This window comes from Plectropomus leopardus, chromosome 4, assembly GCF_008729295.1.
Source record: "Plectropomus leopardus isolate mb chromosome 4, YSFRI_Pleo_2.0, whole genome shotgun sequence".
Taxonomy (NCBI): Eukaryota; Metazoa; Chordata; class Actinopteri; order Perciformes; family Serranidae; genus Plectropomus; species Plectropomus leopardus.
Genome location: NC_056466.1, coordinates 30,095,994 through 30,120,962, shown reverse-complemented (window position 1 = coordinate 30,120,962; position 24,969 = coordinate 30,095,994). Strand labels below are relative to the sequence as shown.

At 38.8% G+C, this 24,969-nt stretch overlaps 1 protein-coding gene across 1 annotated transcript; it reads right to left on the bottom strand.

Moving 5' to 3' along the window:
- Window positions 1-8,302: 8,302 nt before the first annotated feature.
- Window positions 8,303-16,985, bottom strand: LOC121942628 (endoplasmic reticulum resident protein 27). Its single transcript, XM_042485887.1, has 7 exons — window positions 16,800-16,985; window positions 14,761-14,846; window positions 13,426-13,563; window positions 13,191-13,307; window positions 11,742-11,867; window positions 11,387-11,584; window positions 8,303-8,395 (listed from the first exon to the last, which is right to left on the bottom strand). Exons 1-7 carry the CDS (start codon window positions 16,855-16,857, stop codon window positions 8,354-8,356), a joined length of 765 nt encoding a protein of 254 aa, XP_042341821.1. The 5' UTR covers window positions 16,858-16,985; the 3' UTR covers window positions 8,303-8,353.
- Between the last annotated feature and the right edge of the window lie 7,984 nt (window positions 16,986-24,969).

Here is a 24,969-nt window from a genome sequence, read left to right as displayed (position 1 = left end):
CTTCTCTCTCTGGCTTTTGGGTAAACTGAACTGTAGTTTTCTTCTACTTTCTTCAACAAAAGTGCCATCATTTCCCTGTCAGTCATTTTCTGAGGTCAAACCGAATGATTTTTGTACTCGTCGTGTTTACCACTCCTGTAAATCCCCTTCTCGTCCGCTCACCCCTCATCGCTGGGGTAAAAATAATACATCAACCCCCTGAGAGTCCAAACCAGTGGTGTTACTGATCTCTATAAAATACCCTTCACATGTGATTGAATTTTAATCAGGGAGACCGTTGCAGGGTTTCCTCTTCAACATCAAGTTCCTCCATTGCTGTTATGTTGCTATACTCCTTTGCCCCAAATGTGATCTCCCACCCCCACAAACCCCAAACTATAGCCTGGGCCAACCTCAAGCTACTAATCGAGTGACACGGAACAGCAGTGAGCCTCGTTACGCGACAGAGCTTAATTAGTGTGTTGCAGAGTCCCACCAAAACCGCAGTCAGTCACTATTTACAGATGCATCTCGGTCCAGCTCCTGGCCAGATCCAGGCACGGCCACGGCTTACCAATGCTAACCAGCGGGCTCTATGCACGGCCCCAGGCTGGATGTATTTCAGCAGATATACGGCTAAATATAAGCAGCCCCTTTATGTGTTGGATGCACAGCGTTATGCATGCGGGTTTGGATGCAGCTTTGTGTTTGTGCGATACAGTTTAGACCTCAGCTGTGGTTGTTGATAAAAAAAAAAAGGTATTTGCAGTTTGCAGCTCGGTCCTAGACCATATTGCAACTTAAATACTGCCTGGATAACCGAAAGTTTATGCACACATATCACTTCACGTATATATATCTCAGAGGGCCCCCAAACAGCTCAATCTATCATGTAGGGAGAGATTCAGTGCTGCTGCAGGCTGCAGGGTGACCTTGGTGTCCTTCGTGTTTCATATAGTCTAGCGTTATTCCTGGTGTCAGGGATTTGTCTTGGACTGCATGACATGTAATTTCAATGTCTGGTCCAGTGTCCATTTTTGTGGATGCATTTCGGTGCGTGGGGGAGACGCACTTGAAGAAAACAATTGCCACTGCGTGTCTGCATTTCTACTTCTTTTTTGTTTTTGCATCTTGGCTCGGAAGTCACTTCATCTAGACAATGAGTAATGCACACTTTTATATTTGCTGTTGTCTGGGTTTACACACTTCCTGTTTGTCAAGCAGAAACTGGAAAACTTAGACGCACAGGTGCAAACATAGGGTATGATTAACAATATGCTGTGTATGATCTTAGCAGTCAGTAACATTTTGTCTTCTACTGTTTTTTAATGAAAAGGTCTGAGTTTCAGAATTTTGGAATATAATATTCATAACTAATACAATAATAATAACTTAATATAGCACCTTTAAAAGCACAGTTTACAAAGTGCTCTGACAAGCAAAGCAAAGCCAAGGCAATAAACCTTGGCAAAAACAGTAACAAAATAAAGACAGTAGACACCGAACATTGATAATAATGATAATAATAAGCAGGATCAAGACAGAATAAAAAAATAAGTCAAGAGTTAAATTAGAAGATAAAATCAAAAGACAAACTAAAAAACCAAGTTAAAAGGTGAATTAAAAGACAAAAACACAACAAAACTAGGTTTCCATTTGTATTAAACTACCTAAAACTAAAAATCGTTGTGTTTTCGCTACCTTAGTATGAGACAGTTTTATTTATCTAAGTATGGAGCATATCCTGCACCCTGCTGTATCTACAGTAGCCCTGAACGGACAAACCAAACACTGGCTCAAGACAAGGGCCATTCACGTTTTTGCATTTTCACACCAGACACCAGTTCTCCGTACACCCTTGGCACCCCAGAGATGTTTCAGTTGTTTGCAAACTGCAACCTCACCATTAGATGCCACTAAATCTTACACACTAGACTTTTTTAGTTGTTTTTTTTTTTTTTTTTTTTTTTATGTTTTTGCCTTTAATTGATAGGACAGCACAAGTGTGAAAGGGGGAGAGAGACATGGGGATGACATGCAGCAGAGGGCCGAGGCTGGAATCGAACCCACGCTCTATCCACTGAGCCATCACGCACCCCTGCACATTAGACTTTTACGGTACCGACTGAAATAACTCAGCACCAAGTAGTATTGAAACATCACCAGTCAAACGATACCTGAGTATCTAGTTCTAGATACTAACTGTATTGTTTGATTGGCCAACAACTGCAGCAGCCACAAACAGGTTGAGTCAAATATGGTTTATTTGATGGCGTTGGCAGTTCTGCGTTTTTAGGTGCCACCCAAAATAATCTGAGTACTTTCAAATCATATTCATGTGGAAATCATTTTGTTTGGAAATCGTGCTGGTGACTTTCCACACAACTGAATGCAGTTTTTCTACTTTAAATGAAGTTTCTGCTTTGAATTAAGTAGACAAGAAGGTGTCAAATTAAGTTTCTTCTTATTGTTATCCCTGCGTCTGTAAGGTTACTGATATTTGTACTGGTGTTCTATTTTTTTTAAAGGATACCTAACCCCCAATGAAAAGGCCCTGTCTGGACTACACCAGGACCCAAAGGAGAGAACATATGTTTTGAAGTCGCTTCATTGGTTATCTGTCAGTTTGTGTATTGATTTTGAATTTCTTTTTCTTTTTTTAAAGGGACTTCCCCTGAGGCCTGTCTTTTTGGTGCAGCAGGACAGAAACATTTGTTTGGGCAGCTTTTCATTTTTATCCCTGAGCCGTTGAGACATCCTGCCAAAGGACGTTAGAGAGGCGAAAACTGTTTTTAAACATAAACTTGACCTCTTCAGCCTGGATATTTCATTGAAAACTGAGCCTCTCCTTTACAGACATGCCCACTTCATGCTATACAGTTTGGCTATGCACATCTCTGCTTGCAGTACAGTTGTGTCTTTTTCACCTATTGTATATTTCTGCATACTGGTGTACCTAAACAGTCTTGGAATTAAGTGGAAAGCTAAGACTCTTGTGGTTTTTCCAACAGTTTTCAGAACAGAACAGAAGAGTTTGCCATCCAATCCAAAAATCTCCAAATATCAAACGTTTTTGATACCAAATCACAGCATGGATTTTTCTTTAGTGTTCCCCAAGGTCTCTGTATCTTAATGTGCATATTTTAGAGAGATGTTTTACCTTTTTTTCAATCCTGGAGTGGTAGTCAAGCACCAAAACTGTGTAACAAATGGTATCAAAGAAAAAATTGCTGAAACAACTTATGAGAAATAACTGAGCATGGGAATGGTTACCATATACGCGCTAAACGTTCAAAGTTTGAACAGACATCTAACCAAAACACAAAAGAAAGATAAAAAGATCCCTGTCCCCTCTGAAAAAAACAAAAAAACAAAATGGGTCTTTGGTGGGTTTAACAAATCACCAAGATATTTAAAGGACAGATGAGTGTCTTCTAAAGCAGTGGTTCTTAAAGTGGGGTATGTGGACCCCCAAGGATCTGTGGCACTCTCCCAGGCGGTCTCTGAAAAACTTTCAAAATCATTCATCTAAAAAAACAAGATATAAAACTGTTTTTTGTTTGTTTGTTTTGAAAAAGGCTTTATAGTTCTATTAATAAGATTTTCATTTTAAATCTAAAATAGTTCATAATGTCCTAATCTGGCAAATTTCATATTATTGAAACTGATCAGAATCTGCATGTTATTTAGCACATTCTTATATTTGAGTGTTCTGAAAAACATTTCAAATTAGCTCTTTTCTCTTGATTTACTTCAATCAAATCAATCAAATCTTTATTTGTATGGCATTTTTCATACAAAGAGTAACACAAAGTGCCTAACAGAGATTAAAAACAATAACAGAAATGAAAAACATCAAAGAAAATCAAGAAAAATACAGACATCCTGACCCTCCCACCCCCACATATGCGTACGCAACAAAACACACACATTCATGTAGATATTCCCACACATATTCGCAAAGGCACCCGAACACCCCCCCTCACCACCCACACACACGCACACATACAACAACACACACCAGCTGTTACTAAAGAGACATGGCTAGAGAGACATGGCTAGGCACTGAGACCTGAGGCGAGGGAGAAGCTACCTTTGGGGGCCAACCTCACTGAGAGAGGTCACGGTCCAGCACCGCCGGGGCGCAGCCACAGAGACCATCCCAACCCGGACAGACAGGAGTGCCCGCACCAAGATGCCGAGCCCTCTAGCCACCCGGGCCGAAACAGTCCATGGTACAGCACCCCCAATGGTGGACCAGAGACAACTCCCAGTCCGGTAGGCCCCGATGAGGAAACACTGGAGCTAAAAACTAACACAATAAAATAAGGTAAAGACATAAAAGCTAAGAACATAAGGGACTAAAACAGTAAAATAAGACAAAGAATACAAGTGCACAGTAAAATAGTTTAAAGATTATAACCGCTAATAAATAAATAAATAAATGGGAGACTAAAACAGTGGAATAAGATAAAATAAAAAAAGTAGAATAAATAAATAAATAAATAGTTAGTTAGTTAGTTAGTTAGTTAGTTAAAAGCCTGATTGAAAAGATGGGTCTTGAGCCTCTTTTTAAAAAAAAACTTGTCATGGGTATTCTGTGTTGACAGTTTTTTCTTATTCTTTCTGATCTTTTTACCTGTGTAGTTGCTTCACATAACTGAAAGTAAAGATAAAGAAGTATTCAAAAAAAAAAAAAGTCTGTCAAATTATTACAAGGGACACATATGATGGAGTCATAGTCTTGTAAAGGGTCCTTGGCTGAAAAAAACATTGACAGCCTCTGTTCCAAAGTGTATTATGCAGTCTAGACTGAAGGGTGGATAACAGATGCTGCTTTACATGTCAAAGCATCTCCATTGTACATGTCCTTCTTTTGTCCCTGCCAGCTTTGTTCCACTTTGCACAGTACACACGCATCATATCGTTTCAACAAACAACCTTTAAATGACCAGTTACAGGAGTGCATTTAGACTTTTTCTATTTAAACCATTACCTCACTGTGCGTGTGAATGCTCGTAACTCAGAGAGAACACTGACTGTTGTAGGTAAGTGTAACCGCAGCAAGGTGTCAGGGACGTCAGGGAAACATGCTGCAATACATCAGATGGATGCTGTTTTTAGAATTAAGGCATGTGAATAAAACAGAATTTAAACTTAATCAAGGTAGGAGGCATAATGCAGCAGTTTGGCTTCCTTGTGTTTGGACATACAGAACAGCACAGAGGTGTTTAAGGACACTGGACCTAAATGCGTCCCACATATTTTTGCTTTTGGTAAAACTTTATGAGGTGTCTTTGGGACTGTAAGAGCCAAGTTACTACTTAGTTTAGAGCAGCAAGAGCAAGAGATCTGCAGCATTTACTGTGCTTTGGAGCCTTTTGTGTTTCATATGAGGAGATGAAGGATTAGAGTTATTTTATATGTGTCACAAAAAGGTTTGGTATTAGATCATTTACTTACAGTAGCAAGTGGTACAAGTAGCAAAAAAGACTACAAGTAAAAATCCTGTTTTCAATGCTACTTTAAGAGCGTGTGAGTATTTATCACTCATCATTAACTTTTTCATACTGTTGGTTACATCTATAGCAATGCATCTTATTTTATAAGATGATCATCTAATCCAAAGGGAGTTTAAAATAGTTTATATCTGAAGGAGTGGAAGAATTTTTGCACAGGAGGGGTGTGAAAAATAGTAATCTGAAAAGTAACTAAAGCTTTCAGACAGATGAAGTGGAGTGAAAAGTATAATAATAGTCTCTAAGATGTAGTGCAGTAATAGTGCATAAAGTGGAGATACTAATGTAAATGTTACATTTCTCCAGAAAACAACACCTGTTGTGGGTTTTGGTTTGGGGAAACTAACAAAACACTGCGCATGTACAAGAAGGTGAAAGCAAAATCAGGCCCTTTGATTTCTAAAAGTTGCTGTGGGACTAAAACTCCCCACGACCACCCACTGATTCTATCAAAATGAGACAAATTAAAGAATTCGTCCCAAAACGAAAGTAAAGCGGGACTCACTGAACAGGAGAGAAACAAAATGAATGGCCAAAAGAAGAATCACACTTCCAACACACACTCAACTCAGATCCCAACCCAAAACCAGAAACACAGAAAGCCAACTGAAGGTGTAGACTCTCTGGAGACAAACAACAAACTGAGCAGGGGAAACCTCCCTATATAACCTCCCAGACAGGCTGATTGCAGCAGCTGAGGGAAAACAGCACAGGTGCACCCAATAGCTGCTGATAAGAGAGGAAACCTGGGGCCTAGATTTTGGATCTCTGACCATAACATATAGTATATACATGCTTGGAATGTGACGTACTTATTTACATTCCACCATTGTTACACACCATCAGTCTAACTGTACCAGCCTGCACTTGTAAAATAAGACCTACAATTACAGCATACAAGAGGCCGAGCCCATCACGTTTCCACTGTCAGCAGCAATTAAGCTACGGTAATATTGTAGCATTGTGGCTAAAATATATCCCATCATGAGTATTTTTCAACATTTCTACAGCCAGAGGAATTAAATACTATACCATTAAATAAATGTGATGTAAAGTAAATGGTTAAGAAAAAACATACAAACCCACTCAGAAGCACCACAGTATAATATGTACAGTCAAAGCACAACCGCTGACATTCTGCTGCATTACTGCCTAGTGTTCAAGTCTATCAGTTAACATCAACACATTTCTATTTCACTTTTTTTGGCTTTGTTGTTTTTATTAAAACATAGGGAAGATGAACCCTTAGGACCCGCTTTAATATCCCACACACTCATATCACACTGCGCACAAAATGCGCTTTTCAAAATCAGGCTATAAAAAATATTATACATTAATTTGATTTTCTGATTTCATTGAGTTTATTTTTTAACCAACATCAGTCCTAATCATAACTATCAAATATTCATTCATTTTCACAATTTTAACCCCTTAATGCTAGGTATTTGTCATAATGCCACTATGTTTTTGGATTTTGAAAAACGCACAAAAATGAAATATTTTCAGTATGGGGGCATTATCACAGCCTGGGATATGTCACTGATTTGCAGCAACATTAATTGTGATAGTGCATCTGTGGAAATAGTATGTTTTTCTTTTTTCCATATGCCAAATATGGTTAAAAATGACATAATCAGATGGAAAATAGTAAAAATGACCAATTCAGAGGCAAAAGCCTAAAAGCCAAGACAAAATTTTAGAGCTGTAACACAAAAATTCAGCAAGTTGTAGGTGCCTTTAAAAAAAGTGTAGCAATCATCCCCAATCTTCCCTACTTTTTTATTAAAATCACATCAAGTTTGCATGAATCAGATTTTTAATTACCAGCAAGTAGTGACCATATTGTTCCTGGTATGAGTTTGTAATATTACTCAAAATCAGCTTTTATGGTTGTTTAAACTATTTGATAAAAGGGCATGATCTCACAGTTTGCCTGTTGATGATACAAAGTCACCTCACTTTCACCTCGATCAGTGCTTTATGCAACACTGTCTCATCTGTGGACTGTCTCGATCACAGCCGTAAACAAACTCAGATGGCAGGCGACACATGCTGTATATTTCCATCTGGTCTCTGAGAAACGTCCACCTGCCAGGCTTTCCCAATTCCTCCGGATGCATCCGCTTGGCAATGCAACACCACTAATTACACTGATCCCAGTCTGGGCCTTGAAATTCCCTTCTTGCTTGAGAGAATATTTCTGGGACAAGCCCAAACATTTTCACTCTTGATGTCTACAGCCCATCTGCTGTTCTTTTTTAGAGCTTTTATTGCCAAATCCTCTCTCTTTTCTCTACATTTAAAGCCCGATATGTCTTTTAGTCAAATCCCCCCGACTTGATTTTGAGTTTGATGCCCTCTATCCTTTAAACAGTTTGTGACTGCTACCCTGATCCCTGACACTTTGCTTTTCCACTTTTGGGTTTTATTCACACACTTTTCTGTCCACGATGAATTATATAAGAATGTTTTCTGCTATGGTTCATATCCTCTCAGTCTGCTCTCTGTCACTCTCTCTGAGGTCGGTGTGTTGTGGTCCTGACAATAACAACACGCTGACAAACTCCGCCAGATCCCTGTGCCTTGTGGCCACCGACCTGTGGTCCGCTTACCAGACCGCAGACGGGCTTGCACTCGTGTAAAAGCACAAAACATAACAGACACGGTTGAATAAGCGCGGACGTATGATACACACATGCACACATGCAAATGATCACTTTGCATTGTTTCCTTTGTGTTGGAGGGAAGAAATTGCAGGGTTTGACGGTCCACTTCACAGTCACAAGATTTCACATCAGACGCTGTTTTTCTGTTTATTCTTTTATTGAACACGTATTAACATTTGCTTGAGAGTCCTACAGCTCTGTTTTAGCCTCTGCTCCCGCCTGCTTCACCTCCTGAAAAACATAAAAGTGCGATAAGTAAAATGCAGCAGAGAGGGAATATATGACACCAGTTTACCCCGATTGTATTTATGTAGCCATCCACAGACAGACACAATAAATCGTCTGTTGGATTGAACTCCCCTCAAAGGAAAGCTCAAAAGAAATGCCTTCATTTATGTCAACACTGCAGGTGCATTATGAGACGTTCTTTAGTCTATTTTGGCTCGGAAGCACTTCTGGTTTTATCTGTCAAGAAATTTAAATTATTCAGTTTCAGAGGAGTATAACATTTTAAAGATTTAACAGGAGAGAGAAAGAGATAAACACTAGGGTCTAAAGATAGAAGGTGTCGTGTGCACAACAGACAGAGAAGTCTCTTGAGACCAATTTGTGATTTTGGGAAATATAAATAAAATTGACTTCACTTGAATTTGTAAACCACACCTGCCAGGTATACTAAAAAAAAAAGTGAGTCACACTATTCCTTCTCAAATGGCAGTCCTGCAGGAAGCTTAAAGGGGAACACCACCTAAATTAAGAGCTCCAATATGTTATTTCCATGGCACGGGGAAGTTCAATTTGTGAGCATTACCTACTCTCTCTTGAAGCCAAAAAGCAAAGGTCAACATACTTTTGCACATACTTTTACATACAGTAGTATGCATCCTCTCTGGCTCACTGAGCTGTAATTACCACACCACTTCCCGAGAGCCTCCTTGCTGGACGAAGAAGCATATCCATGGTAACGCGTGCAACCTCAGCTCTATACTGCAAGCATGATGACCCTCTGGAGATTTTATGTTTTCATAACGTCTGTATGAGTAACGTTACTTTGGCTGCGACCCACAGGCGAATTCGTTGTGTAATGTTATGTCACCATCTTCATTGCCATATTATGCTTAAATTAGCTAAATGCTAACAAGTCCATGTTCAGCAGGTATTATATGTTCATGTGCTTAGCAAATTTCATGGCACGCAATCCAAATAATTTTTTGTTATATTTCAGTCTGGTTCAAAGTGATGGAGTGACAGGCCATCATCCCTGGAGCCACACAACTAATATTTCTAACAATACACCCAAACCATCTTGTACCCATATGTAATGTTATCCCTACCACAATACTTAAAATAAGTGTTTTCTAACTTGCATGTGCAACACATTCTCATCCCAGCTCCTCAAATACTGCCAATTTGTTAGTGGACGTCAAAAAATGATGCACTAGGTAACCTCCTGCATCAGTTTTGGATGTACAGGGATGCCGTGTCAATTTATGCTTGTTACATGCACTATGTCTTTGCAAAATATACTTCTGTTTCCACAGAAAATGTATGGTTTATGCTTGTGCGTACAGTCTTTTTCAGAATAAAATTACAACATAACACACTGTTTTTAGATTTGCTTCCTTAAGTTTAGGCAACAAAACTCTGCGGTTAGGTTTAGAAAAAAAACATCATGGCTAGGCTTAAAACAAGTATGGTTGTTACTAGTGTTATATGATGTCATATGAAGTATAGCATGCTACACACGCCAGCATACTATGCTGTTATTAAAATAACTGCATTGACTTTAAGTTTTACAAGGGCAACAAACAGCAGGCTGCCAGGTGGCCGTCCACAATTTCTTTACCCGCTGCATCAATAACTACCCTCACCTGGTACTTATAATTTTGCCACGAAAGGTACCTCTGTATCTGACGCCAAGATAACTGAGAAAGCAGTGGTATTTTACAAGCTGAGAGTGGCTGGCATATCAGTCAGCAGACTCAAAGTTTTGCACCTCTAAAGAGTATTTTTTACAAACTGACATCACAGATCTGCCATGGTTGCTGTCCACTGTCTGCTTATGAACGTCACCACTGCATTGCATTGTGGGATATTTTGCCGATGTAAAGTCCAGTGTTTGCATAGTGTACCATTTCACTGAAAGTAGTATGCAATTCACACATCATACTAAGGTTTTGGACATTCTAAAAAATCTCTACCAAGAAGCATGCTAGCATCAAATTTCAGATGCCGCCAATGTATTAGAGTCTGATTTTTCTATAGCCACAGAATGTTGTCTTCTTTTTTATACACAAACAAGCTTTATTCTATTGTAGTGTTCTCAGTTCTGACACAGAAATTGCACCCGAAGACAAAGAGCACTCCCCGGGCTGCTCTCTATGTCATCTAGAACATCTTTTACCATTAATTGTCTATGGAGCAGCTCCAGACTTTATTTACTTTACTTTATTACTACGTTAAGTTTTAGGAGCATTTTAATTTGGAAGAGTTGTTCATGCTAACTAGTATTTTTTGGACTGTCTTCCTAAAGACCATAAAAATAATATGTAGAAATTTGAAAACGGGTATAGTTCCCCTTTGAATAAAAATCTGTTGTTGGTAATTGTACGGAAACAGATAATGAACCTCTAAAAGGTATTTTAAAGGAGAGCACACTTGTCTGTTTGTCCTTTTCTTCTACATAACAGCTGCCTTGCACTGCACAAAACATCACAATCTGATTTATATCAGTAAAGTTTGTTTTACATCCAATTTATATGTAATCTAGTGTCACCTAATCTGATTTATATGACATGATTTGAGTCTTGATGCTGGCTCTGACTCTGGTCTGACTCTGAGTCACACCAAGCTGGAGCGCTCTGTGCACTAATTTGCTCTGTTACACCACAGAGTGAGGTTTCCTGTCTTTTGTGTGGCACACATACTTCATAGTGACAGCAACAAGTGCTTTCATTCTTGTTGTACATTAGTGGTGTGCACCAAACTCACTGCCACTTTCCTTTCTGCCACTTGATGAGTGAACGAGCACTACTGTTTGGTTTAATTGTGCTTATTTTAAATCACTTCACTTAGCTGCTTTTTTTTTTTCTTTAAATTGTTTTGGATCAGTCCACGTCACCAAAAATAGGTCCTTTGACTACAGCTGTTATAGAGACCAGGTAACAATACACCTTACTATCAGTACTGACTAATTTTTTGCAAGCCGTAAAGTCCGCTCACCTTCAGTTCCCCTCGTAGGAAGGACTGGCAGAACTCCCGGACTCTCTCAGTAGAGATCTCTCCCTCAGGCAGCAGCCACTTCATGTCAGTGTCGCCATCGTACAAACCAACTCGCGGCAGGTTGTTAGACTTGAGGCCGAAGTAGGCCAGTGATCGTAAGTTGGACTTGACTGCTCCGTTAACCAGCACGAACAAGAACTGGAATACAGTTTTTAATAGTTTTTAGCTCATTATTGATTGAATTACTCATTGAATTAGATCAAGCGACCACAGAGATGAAATTTCTCCTTTAGTTTAATAAATTCACTTTGTTGTTTTTAAATCTATTATTTTGTAGAAGTAATAATATTCTCACCTTGCCTGTGAACTCGGGGGCCAGAGCTCGCAGTTTCTCCGTCAGCTCGGTGTATTCTTTAGTCCCCCTGTTGGCGAAGAGCAGCAGGTGGGTCTTCACCTCAGAATTGAACAGGCCCACTGCTGTCTGAGGAGAGAGACAACAGCAGAGACACAGTTAATGACAGCTAAGAAAGACACCTCTGACCTGAGAAGCTCCAACAGTGACGGACCGGTCCTTCTCAAATTACATCATGGTCTTTGTGGGTTTTTTTTTTACTCTTTGCGCTGACATTCATGTGCCTACTTACTTATCCTGGATAAGCCTGCACTGTGACAAATTGCTGTAAAAATACGGCCAAATTCTAACAGTGATGTACCATTTTTCAAAAATACAGTAAAACACCATAAATCTTGATGTTTTTTAGTGCCAAAACAACAGTTAACAGTATAAACAATTGGCTGCTTTATGATTTATGGCATTAAGTGGTATTTTTTATTTTACCAAAAGTAATGGAGAAACAGAAACCACACAAACCTGAAACTGTAGAATACTGCAATGAATTTTACAGTAATATAATATTAAAGTAATTATACCTGATAGTTACTTTTCATATCAAACCTTAAACTTATAAAAACAATTTCATATTTTACAAAATAACTAGCCAATACTACTTAATATAGCAAACTTTGGTGAGACACAGCATCAAAATGCTGCCTGCATATTGATATGTTAGGGATAATAATCTGAAAATATTAATATAACATGGGACCAGTGCCGGACCTAGCAAATTTGGCACCAAAAAACAAGCTACCCCCACACACCTACCCCAAAGAAAAGTAGCATTCCTATTATTACTATTATTATGTTAATGATAAATAGCAAAGAGAATTAAGTATGTGAACATTTGCATAATTCTTCTTCTTCTTTTTTTGTTTTTAACTACATCTCCAGTGGCTTTTGCCTTTTTCTTACTCTTTTCCCTTTCATATCCCTGTTTGATTTTTTTAAATTTCAAAACTGAGTTCGGTATACTTTTGATACTTTTGTTGATAATATATTCTGCTTCAAATAAATGCAGGACTTTAACTTGTAATAGAGTTTTTGTACAGTATGGCATTGCTAATTTTACTAAAATACAAGATCTGTGTACTTCCTCAACCACCATGTGGAGGTGGGAAAGTGATGATGGAGTGGTGGGTGAGAGGGGAATGTCAAAATAAAGAAAGTGTTACTTTTACTCTTTTTCAATTCTGTACTTGTCCTCAATAAACATATATATTTTTTTAGATGAAAGAAGAAGTAAAGCTTTAGGGGGGGAAGTGATAGGACATAAATAACAGTATGACAGATAGAGGAAGACTGTAGGCTCCAGAAAAAAAAAAAAAAAAATATATATATATATATATATATATATATATATATATATATATATATATGATGATAAATAAAAACACGAGTTGAACGTACCACTTGGTTGTATTCTGTGATGTATCGGACCTCGTTGACGGTGATGAAGTTCACAAGACCGTCAGCTTCTAATTTCTTGGCATCAGCAGTAACAAGGTTCTCCTGGTGGTTATCTGCCTGGATCACATGACAAACATCATCATCATCATCATCATCATCATCATCATCATCATCAAACTGACATCACATTTACAGTACAAAAAAGTTCCTCATGTAGAGAAGAGGTGCAGCATACCTTTCTGAAGAGGGTGATGGTGTCTGAGGAGAGGCCGTAGTCCGCCCACACCTCTTTCTCAGTGCAGATGGCTACAGGGACTGACTCGACTCGCTTTGCAGCTGCAACCAGTTCCTTATAGCCTTTGCTCTCCTCTCCCTGAGACACAAGAGGGAACAATAGGTTACAAACTGTTCAAAAAGTCTTACATTTAACGGTTTTCAGGAATTTTTCTATAGTCTATGGAATGAAAGCAGTGTAGAGCAGCAGCGATGAGCTAGTCAGTAGATTACACACATATCATGCATACAAACTGCCAGACTGGTTAATGACAGCAAACCAAAGACAAACTCAGATTACAACACAAACAGAGGGAGCGTGACTTCAATCTCTGTTCAGGACGCCATTAGTCTGCTAGCCTATGTCTTTACGAGCAAATAGTGGTTTGATATGACAGCGCTCCAAATGTCAATAAAGAACCCTGTATTTCTTACCTTAAAATAAAAGGACATTTATCATTTCCATTTAATTGTTAAGTAGGTGTCTAGGTTGTTATCCACAACCACTTGGTGTATCTATATATATATATATATAATGCAGTGATGGGATGTATCTCTTCCTCTTTAAAATGTCCTTTTTCCCTGAAGAGGGTAGAGAGTAAGAGTCAGAGATGGAGAAGCAAAAAAATAAACCGGAGAAAGAGAGCGGAGGTTGACTCAAAGGAAGGTGAATCATGTCTATTTCTGAGACAGCATTGCATGAGCTCTGGCAATCCATTTTATTATTTTGCAGTCTGTAATATGTGTTCATTCCCAGTGACTCACAGTACCAATATTTTGGTCTCTTTTTGCCTCCAGCATCACAGTCCAACTATGCTTTATCCTTGTGTGCTCTCTCATCCGCTCTCCTCTCATGAACCTTCTCCCTGTGTTTGTTTACGAGATGGTCAATGAAGCCAATCCCACAAGGGCTCAGATACGCATGTATTTCCTGTCAAGTGGTCCGCCATCTTCCACGGCGCACAGAGTCTGGCCAAAGGGCTCGCCTCTTTGGAACAGACAGCGACTCTCTGCCCCGAAGCACCAGCGCTGCCAAAGGTGTGGCCACAGGAAATACATTCTTCTTCCAAATCTATTCACGACAGCAGCATCACCAGCGTGCAAACAAAAGCTGTACTTTGGGAGCCTTGCTGTCTCACTTTTAGCTAATTTGTCTGATCGTATCTGGTACGCCACATGCATGTTAGCATAATAAAAAAAAGCCATAAAACAGCCGCTGTGGGCTTGTTTGAAAGATGTCTGAAAGCTGATTTGACCCCATGTTTTCTTTTCTCTTCAAGCAATTTTCATGTCTGACCTCCAGGAATCCGATGACCACCACATCAGCAGAGTCGATGAAGGCCTCAGCAGCTTTGGTGTCGGTCAATCTGGGAAGGGCACTATCTGAGGAAGAAAGAGATGCACATTTCAGCATAGTTTGTACCCAGTCCCCGTCGCTGTCTCAACAATACTAAGAATCTACAGCCACACTTGTGGCTCTGCGACCTGCTGTACTTAAGATAGAGCTGTGGGCAAAATGCTAATGTCTGCATGTTAACACTCTCACATTGAAAACCATTGTTTACCGAGTTCATCATTTTTTTTAACCTGCCAACATTTGCTAATTAGCACTAAACATGGAGTACAGTTGAGATTGGCTGTCATTACTTTTGTAAGTATTTGTGACAATATTGTCATGATGAATACCAAAGTTGTTACGGGCTTAACTCATCCTGAGGGAGGAGGGTTGCAAATTGTAAGCTCTTTCCTCAGTCGATTACTGGTAAAATTAACGATCAAAATATCCATTAATCGTTATTTGAAGAAAACATAAAAACTTTGCTTATTTCAAACAATAGTAAATGTATTTTTACTTAATCAAAGTTCACAGTAACATATTGCATATACTTTGAAGGCATTGCATAGCCTATCAATTAATCGATTAAATTTCACATATTCTATTAACTTCTTATCGATTGTCAATCCCTAGTCTATACCAAATTTGATGACAATCTATCCCATAACTTTCTTTCAAAACCGCAAGGTGAACCTCAAGTAGCCCTCTTCTATGAACATGGAACCAGTGCTGTTCTGGTTCCCTCACTTAATTTTAAACCATTCTGAGTATTTCAACCAAAAATAAATTGGTTTAGAACATGAAAAGTTGGTTCTCAGCTGGAACCAAAAAATATACCAAAACCATGACAACATTATGTACATCATCATCTACTGGTAGAAGCGATATGATGGCAAAGTCAAGTCACAAATCATCACACAAAAGTGTGTGCAGTGTTCTCATGTTAGTTGGTCCATGCTTGTTTTTTGGGTAAAATCAAGACTAAACGTTTGCAGGTGACCAATGTAATCTGCTGTATTGCTACTACTTACTTCTGTTGTGCACAGAGCAATGACCTCCATTAATGATCCTCAGGTTCAGGTTAAAACTAGTGGAAACATAGGCTGGTTCACTAGATAGCACCAAGGTTCCCAAAATCCTGAACACAACCAATTCAAGAACCAGAGCTACTTTAGTGGAAAAGGGGTAAAGGCGGTGCTAACAGAAAAGTCAAGGGATCACCACAATGGAATTCATCTTCTGGGTACCATGAATATCTAGACAGTATTTCATGGCAATACATCTGGTGGATGTTGAGATAATTTACTAAATAAGTAAAAACTTTGACCTGCTGGTGGCAACAGAAAAAAAGTCACGCGACTGCAATTCATTCTCTGGGGACCTTGAAAGTTTGTACCATATTTCATGTCAGTCCATTCAACAGTTTTCAAGACTTTTCACCAAAAAAATGAAATGTCAACCGCATCGTGGCTCTAGATGTAAAGGCAAGGGATTATCAAAATAATAAGGATTCATCATCTGGGAACCACGAATGTCTGTACCTCAAAGCAAACCATCCAACTGTTTTCAACCTCATGGTGGCTCTAAAAGGTAAAAGCAGGGACTATTAATATCCTAATGTGCACAACTGTACAACATTGCATGGCAGACAAAAGTGATGAAAGACACTTTCATTTTCAAAGTCAGGCCAAAAATAGCTGAGAATCCCACTGAGGACACGTGGCTGAAGGAACGAGATGCAGTGGGTGCCGTTCAGAACAGCACCTCCATCAAGTACGATCTGGAAGTGCCAATGGTTAATGTACACAACTGCACAAAATGTCATGTCAGATAAATGGTGAAAGACTGACCGACCAAAAATAATGTCCAAAAAGCTGTATATTAGCAGAGTGGCAACAATTTAAATAAATTGAATATGAATTTTGATTTTCTGCATTGAACGTAGAGAGAAGAACTCCAGATTTAAACCGAAAACACACAGCATACTTAAATCGATTTACCTTTCTCTGTGGCAACGACAGAAGACACCAGAAGGGAGAAAAACAGAGTGGTCAGCATGTTTCTAATGATTAACTGACAGGCAGCCAGGTAGAGAAAGCAGACCAAGAAGACTTTGTAGCTGTCAGACTCTGTCCGAAGAGCCGTGTCACCTCTCCTCTGTCTCTGACGGTCGCCACATGGCAGCTGGCAGTGGCTGCTGCAACTTCTCTGGGATGTGATTGGAGGCTTTCATGAGAACCAGCCAGGTGTTCTTGATAAGTGGGGGTGCTGGGGCGTTGATCTACGTGTCACTGTGCCACAGGAGACAGGTGTGGGTATCTATCTGCTGCGCTGTGGTGTGGAGGCAGTCTGAGGTTGAAAGGGACAATAATGGTCCAATTAGTCCAGCTGACCTTTGCTTTAGTAAAACATCACACAGCTTTTCTCACAACTCATTAGTCGCTTCTTTTTTTTAACAACTTTGCTGTCAAAATGCCATGTTCTGCAGTGTCTGTTGGGGGTTGGGGGCTCTGCTGTTATAGCAGCCTGATTTAAACTGCACATATCCAGTTAACAGTCCTGTGTGATCAGTGAAGGACCAGAGATTAATTGGGGTGCATTTTGTTACATTCACCACAGGAGGGACACAACTCCCAGCACATCCATACAGCACCATGCAGACACCCGGGAAAGTCCATTTTGCCTGCCAGAGTTTGAGTATTTGGAGACAAAGATTTTTTTATTCTTGGTATTATCAAAAGAAACCAAGGTGAAAATAAAAATGTTATTGCCCTTGATTTTCTTTCTCTTGTTTTTTTGGGGGGGGTTTTTTACAATATTTTTCACATTTTGCCTTAATATTTTTTATCTTGGAAATCTTTTAGTACATTGAAAAGTATGTTTCTGTAAGGGACTATACTTCATTCATAAGAGGTAGGGGTAGACGGGTGGGTTTTTTTTTTTAAATATATCTTGACCAAAGCTACAAATATTTTTCTTTGAGCTTTCCTAAAGTGATTGGCAGAAAATGCATCACCCTCCTTCCACCATTAAATATATTCACACCAAATGTAGGCAGTATAGGAAGCAATGCAACAGCACAGGAGTTAGAGTCATCAAAAAAACAAGCTAATTTCTCAGCAATATGCAAATCCTGTTTGAAAATGAAGTGTTGTAGGACCATCAGAAATTTCAAAACCTACAATCTTCTGTTTTAACAGTTTCTGGTCATAATAAATGGTGTGATTATGAAAACATGGCTTTTAAGTACACCAGTGGAATTTGGGGTTCAGCGGGTATTTATTCAAAATACAACCATTTAAAGCTGTATATTCCTCCCCTATGCCAAAATAGGAAACATGTTCCTCTCCAGTGCTTAATAAAATCATTTGACATGCCACCCCCTCCATGCACCACCCCCTTCTCCCTAAATAATGAACAGTTCATAAATAATCTTAAAATAAGAGGTATGTATTTCCTACATTGAGTGAGTGTAAAAGTCTGGAGAATTCTCAGTAAACATCCCAAAACCAAACTGTTTCAAGATTTTAACATAAACTGCCTAAGAGTGACTGAAAGGTTAATTAATCCTAATTTCTTTTCTTTCTAAAGTCACATAGCACTATAAAATCCTGTAATCAAAGTGTCTAATGCAACATTATAGGAACATTTAGTTTTTCCACCAGTACAGTGAATGTACACTCTAAGAATATCCCAGTCTTTGCAATATCTTGATGGCAAATTTGTTTTTAAATGATCTAAAACCTATGATGTAACCATGAAGCCAGAAATAATAATAGAGGAGCAAAAATTAAAATATAAAGCTGTGAGCCAAGGAAAAAGTTACATAAGCGTTTTCTCACGTAACTTAGAGAGGCAGAAAAAAAAGTCCACAAACTTACAGCAGCTCCCACAAACCACCACAGAAATGTTGATTTATGTGTTGAAGTTAAAGCAAAAACTAAAAAGCCTCTGAAGTGCTGATTTATTTATAACAGCACTGAAGCAATTATTAAATGAAACTCTACCTTTTTTCTTTTTTTTTTTTGAAGATGTTTTAGTCAGTGATTTTGAACTTTTTTTGTTTGTTTTTTTTAAATGTAAAGAATTGCTGGCAAGTTACAGTTCGGTCAGCCACAGAGCTGAAAAACCAGCAGGATGCACAAAAATACAATGAATTCTTAAGAACAGGATGGTGTGAACCCTGTAAACTTTCTCTTATGTGTCAATAAAATCCAAATACTCTTCACATATACTTCTAAAAAAAAAATACTGAAGATTAAAAAAAAAAGGTTACTCAGAATGTGATCATAAAAATACCCTCATAAAGCTTTTCTTAGGATTATATGTCCTCATGTGTTCAGTGCAAGGAGGAGGGATAATGAAAAACTCACACAGTGGGGAAATTATTACTGTGGATTCATCATTTGTATGTTATCACAACACAAACAAACATGTTGATCCAAGCTGTGAAGAGTCTCTGCTTATTTCCAGGGCTGGGGAGTGTGATGTACGTCCACATGGGGCTTAAGGTCAACACTAATTCTGCAAATCACCCAACGTCACAGACTTTAAGTATGACTCGGCTGAAAAGCACATGCAGTCTTTAGCCGTGACTCTGCAACTCCTCACAGGAGAGAAATAAAGCTTCTTACAAACACTCATTCTGTCTTTATAACGTGACAGATTAGACTTAGGTTGAAACAGAACATATGACTGTCCAGTATTTAGTGTGTGTATCATACCCATGAAATAGCCTAGTTTATATTATATTTATTGGATACATACAGTATGTAAGTACAGGGAAAAAAGGGGGAAACAACTTTGCGTTTTCTTTAGGAGGGACTTGGAAATAAATTACATTAGAAGTATCTTAAATTTACTGAGTACAGTATCAATTTAATAATTACAACATACAGTACTAGTATTATTTCATTCATGTTTAGATTATGACATAATTAAGGAAATAAAACGTTAAAACTTATTTTAAAATATGGAGAACTTGTTTCTATTAATACAGTTTTAATGTGTATCTCTTTACTCATTTATTTATTACATTATGTATGATCTATATATCATTTATATAGCTTTCTAGACATGTGTTACCGCATGTTTATGATTGATGATGATTAATTCCTGTCAAATGTACCATTGTTCTCCCACTTTTAGCTGCAATTACAGTGTATTTAAAGATTATGTTAATGTTTATTGTAAAGTTTGGTTTTTTTTATATAGTAATTTAACTGTAATTTGGCTCCTTTTCATGATGTGAAAATAATTCTGCTGGTATCTTGTTTGCACTTTGAAATTATTCAATACATTCTGGGTAAAAAAAAATTTAAAGAAGGACACACATTGTAATTTAGTTCTAGGTCCACCAAGACGCAAATTCAGTGTCCCCTTTTTTTTCCTGTACTTGTTCATTTGTACTTTTATCTAGGTGTATGTACCTTAGAATTTCCCTGAGTAGCATTTATATGCAAAATTTTATATAGTAAGTTCAGTCAGACAACTCACGTTTTTGTTTGGGTTTTTTTCAGCAGCAGAACATAGTCAGAGTTTAGGGTCTAGACTGCAGCTTCATCGCTGGCCACAGATATGTTTACATGACGTGACGGGAGCCTGCAGGTGGATGCTGGGATGGAGGATGGAGGCAGCAAAACTGATGCAGAGCAGCAGCTGCAATAACAATGCAGAGGGAAAGCTGGGAAATTTTTGCAGCTTAAATAGACCATCAAATTGGGAAGGTGTGTTTTGTTGATGATGTTTGAAGAGTAAGGTGTGACGTATGAATCAGTGCAGCTTGAGTTGACTAACTCGCAGGCGGCGCTCCATTTAGGTTAAACTGTAATCAAAATGATTTCCCAGTGAGAAAAAGTAACGATATACTGTAACTTTAGAGACATAAAATAAAAATCATTACAAAAAAACTGTAACTTTTAGTGACTTTAGGTTGGAATGTCGTTCAGCACTGACAAACATTTTAAGGACCGTGTCTGTTCTCTACTTCAATCTAAATTTAATCCATTTAAAAATAGCCTCATATTGTCTGTATCTATGAATAAATGTCTCCTTTAAGATTTTATTTCACATTGCTACTTTAAGACTCTCTCATTCAGGCATTTTCAGACATTTTTACCATCTTTAAGTTATAAGAGCGCTGGCATGTATAGTTTGCAGTAAGGTTGGTGTTTATAGCAGTCCACACAAAAGGATGCTGGACAATGATAAAACAATGAAAAGGAAAGAGAGGGAAGGACAGAAGTGAATTTTAAAATGTTGTATCTGGCCATCTCTGACTCCTTGTGGACGAGTGTTTAGTGTTCAACAGGCTCGGAGAAGAAGCAGTTTAAGTTCAAATTACAGGCTCAGTCGCTCATATAGTTGGTGCTGCTGCAAATAAACAGAGCGAACGTGATGATTACAAATCACACAGTGGCAAGAAATAAAACATCAGACTCGGCTGAGCGATGTGTTTTCTCTAAAAGGCTTGCGGTGACACTTGATCTTTTTCAGGAAAACTACAAAGCTATAAAGTTTGCAAATACTGTCCAGCACGTTTTACCAGGTAACAGGTTAATCCGCTGTCTTTTTTAAATTTGTGGTGGAAAGTCAAAAATTAAATCAGAAAATAAAATAAAATAAAATTAGTTTGTGTTAAACAATGAATAAAAATAAAACAAAGCAAAAGTGGTCCCAGCCGATGCTCCTTAAGTATGCATGCAGACAGTGAGTTTAGTGGTGAGATCAGTGATGTAATGCAGGTAAAGCTGAAGCTGATGGATTACTGGTATTTACATTGCGGCCAGGTTAAATCAGTCTCAATTTTCATCGCTTACACAACCTTTAACCCTGTTAGGCTTCGACGCAGCCTCGGACGCTGGTGCTGAGCTTCTCCTCACACTGACACCGTCATACTTATGCAATGTGCATGATGTGGAAACGTCAACATTGGTCATGGAGAATTAGAAACACTCCAAAACAGGATGCGCATTAAAGACCATAAAACGAGAAGAAATAATTTAAATAATTAATTTTGCACTAACATACTGCATCTACTAGAAAAGACGAAAGAAAAACCTTAGGAGCAAAACAACACACTGTGAAATATATCATTGAAAAAAAGTGAAATATTTGTATTGTCTAAAATAATATAAGATAATATCAAAATTGTCTCAGATATTTTTTCGAGTGGGTTGTTTGGTCTGGAGAGTCAAACTTGCTGATCCTGGAGGATTAATATGATGTGGGTCACAGTTACTGTGTCAGCTGCGCGGGGGTGTTTGCCGTATGGATTTCATGTGTGGGTTGGAAACAGCTGACAGGCTGCCTGATGGTGATGTCAGGGGGCCACCGAGGACGGGGAAGCCCTCTGACACATTAATTACCCATACGACACTGTATAATCCTTCATCTCTGCGGGGGATACATACAGAATCTGTGTCAGACAACACAAGTACACAAGGTAATACACGGCCCAAAACGGACAAAAAACATGAGGTGACCCTGTAAACTACAGAGTGCCGACAGCAACTGATTTAGTATGTAGAGCAGGAGCGTCTGCACAGGTTCGGTCAAACAAAACAAGACTTTCACTTATTGATGCAAAATAAAAACTAGATACGGGATCCCAAGATGGGTCCAGCGGAGTTGCTCATCTGGTGCTTATGAACAAAAAAAGTTTCTAGCTTCCAGTTTAGCCTCCAGGGATGCGGACCACCGAATATGACCAGTAGTGATTCTCCTGCTGGCCCCAATCCATGACCTCCCACTCAGCTCAAACTTTTTAAAGTTTTAAAGATAAAAAAACCTCCATGGTTCAAAAATTCTGAATAGAAGGATTCATAATTTACTTTGTTCGCAGTTCGAGGTGTCCTGTCAACAGTTTCACAGACGTCTCTTATAATGGTGATCTATAGGGAAAATGCTTTTTGGGCAGTGGGGGATTTTTTCGCTGCAATACAGTAGGTGGCCACTGGGAAAAATTGGCAACAAGCCTGAGCTGCCGTCCTGGGGGACTGCTTTCACCTAGGAGATTGCAGTTCATGTCCCATGTGAAACCAAAAGTTATTGTTTTGATGCAGACAATACTGTTACATAATATGTCGCATCATGCATGTTGAAATCCCTTGTGACGCTCCATATTGTTATGAAACTGCAACTAAAACAAGTTCTAAAAATGCTGCATCGCCACTTCCTACCACTCAACAACTACGAAGCCGAAATGTCCCCCATACAGCGCTCATAACGTCATTTGGAGCGCTTGAGATCTCTGCAGTATCATGTTCCTGTTCATACACCACCACTGAGCAATCACGAGCAGCATCACTAATCCTGGGCACACCAATTTACACACACAGCTGTCAATAATGATGTCAAACCTGCTTTTTTATAGCATCAAATAACAGTTTAAACTTCTCGGAGAAGTGAATACTTGAACGAACAGCAGGGTAACACAAACTAAATAAAATGAAAAAAAACATGTTCGGTGTTTGATGTGAAATTTGAGTTTTTAGTTTGGCCCACGTTCCATTCAAAAACATGGAGGGGGCGGGATTTATGACCTATACTGCAACCAGCCACCAGGGGGCGGTTGAGATGTTTTAGCTTCACTTTTGGAGAGCCGTAATGTTTTCCATCTTTATATACAGCCGATGGGTTTACACGTCAAACTGTGTACAGGTGTTGGGGAGTTAATAGTGCATCAGTTGTAAAAAGTTGTATTAGGTGTTCTGTAGCTCCAGGAGGAGCTTTGTGAAATTTGGCAAACTGCCTCAAGTGATGTCACTCGAGTCAGCATCGGTTAGGTCTGAAGACTACAAATCTGAAAATAAAAATTATCTGCAAGTGAAGAAGTGACCTTACCAGGCCCCTGTAGCCTGTTGCTCATCTCTGCATTAACTGTTGAACTGTCGGTGGTCATGTTGCATTGTGGTTAATGTAGGCTGCAGATTTTGACAAGGAAGAGGAATGTGTGATATAAAAAAAGATGATGTCTCTGGTTCTGCTGCATTGAATTGGATCCATTTTTTAAACTTTTCATTGTGACTCTGATGTTATAGGAGTGCATAGGTATATAAAGTAGCCTACATCAACATTACACTTGAATATATCAGAATCATATATAACATAGAGTATACCAGAAGCTATTGTATGCATCAGTTGCACATATGTTGTTGTATTATAAAGCCATTATATTGGTTGCATTAAGTGCAATATTTTAAGATGTGTGAAATTGCACAAAATTCCATGCAGACTTCCTCTCATTGTGCACACAGCAGTGTTTAAATATGACCACTAATGCATGATCATATTTCAAATAACACCTTTTTCCCTCTTATTCTAAGTGAATGAATTTGGATCAGGGTTAGAGGGATAGTGTTGGCTGATAAAACTCACACACAGCACTCAGGCACTGTATCAGGCTGCACTGACCCATATGGACGAGTCCCAATCCTGTTACAGCCTGTAAGCTGCCAGCTCGTCAAGCCTCACAGTGAAGAGTCGAACCTTCATGCCAGAGCAAACAACAAAGTGGACAGGAAACCAGCGGACAGTACCTGACAGGCGCCTGAGGGATTCCTGGTTGTGCATTGAGCTTTCTGTGTACTGTCAGACTTCAGAGTTGTTTTTGTTTTGTCTGTGTTGGAAACCTGCCCCTGGGATTTTACAAGGATTATATTTGTGATGTTAGACACAGAGTCTACATGTTGCAGTCACAAACCCATGGGCTTTGCAGATCAACTCCCTCCTTCCAAGAACTGTATTTTAAACCAGATACACACGGCATGGTTTGTGGGTGATTTCCTGGATGCATAGGTTGCAATTTGAGGAAAGATTTGGCTCAACTGGCCGCAGTAATGTGACCCCACACTGTGGTGCATATGCACTCATGACATATGCAAAATGCTTCTTAGAACTGTTTACAATTCATATTTCAGGTCGATGAGCTGAGCTTCTGCCGGTCTCTGAGACTCACTCCTGATACTGCAATGATACTGCAGTTTATGTACAAGCAGCTGAACTACTTTTCAGTCAGGAGAGCAATATTTCTCACTCTGTACACTGGAAAATCTGATACCTACTAAAAAAAACTGAAATTGTGGCAACAGTTTGCAAAGATTTTATTGATTTAAATCAACATGTTTTAGTTTTAATTAAAGTGAACATTTATATATTTGGTTACACAGC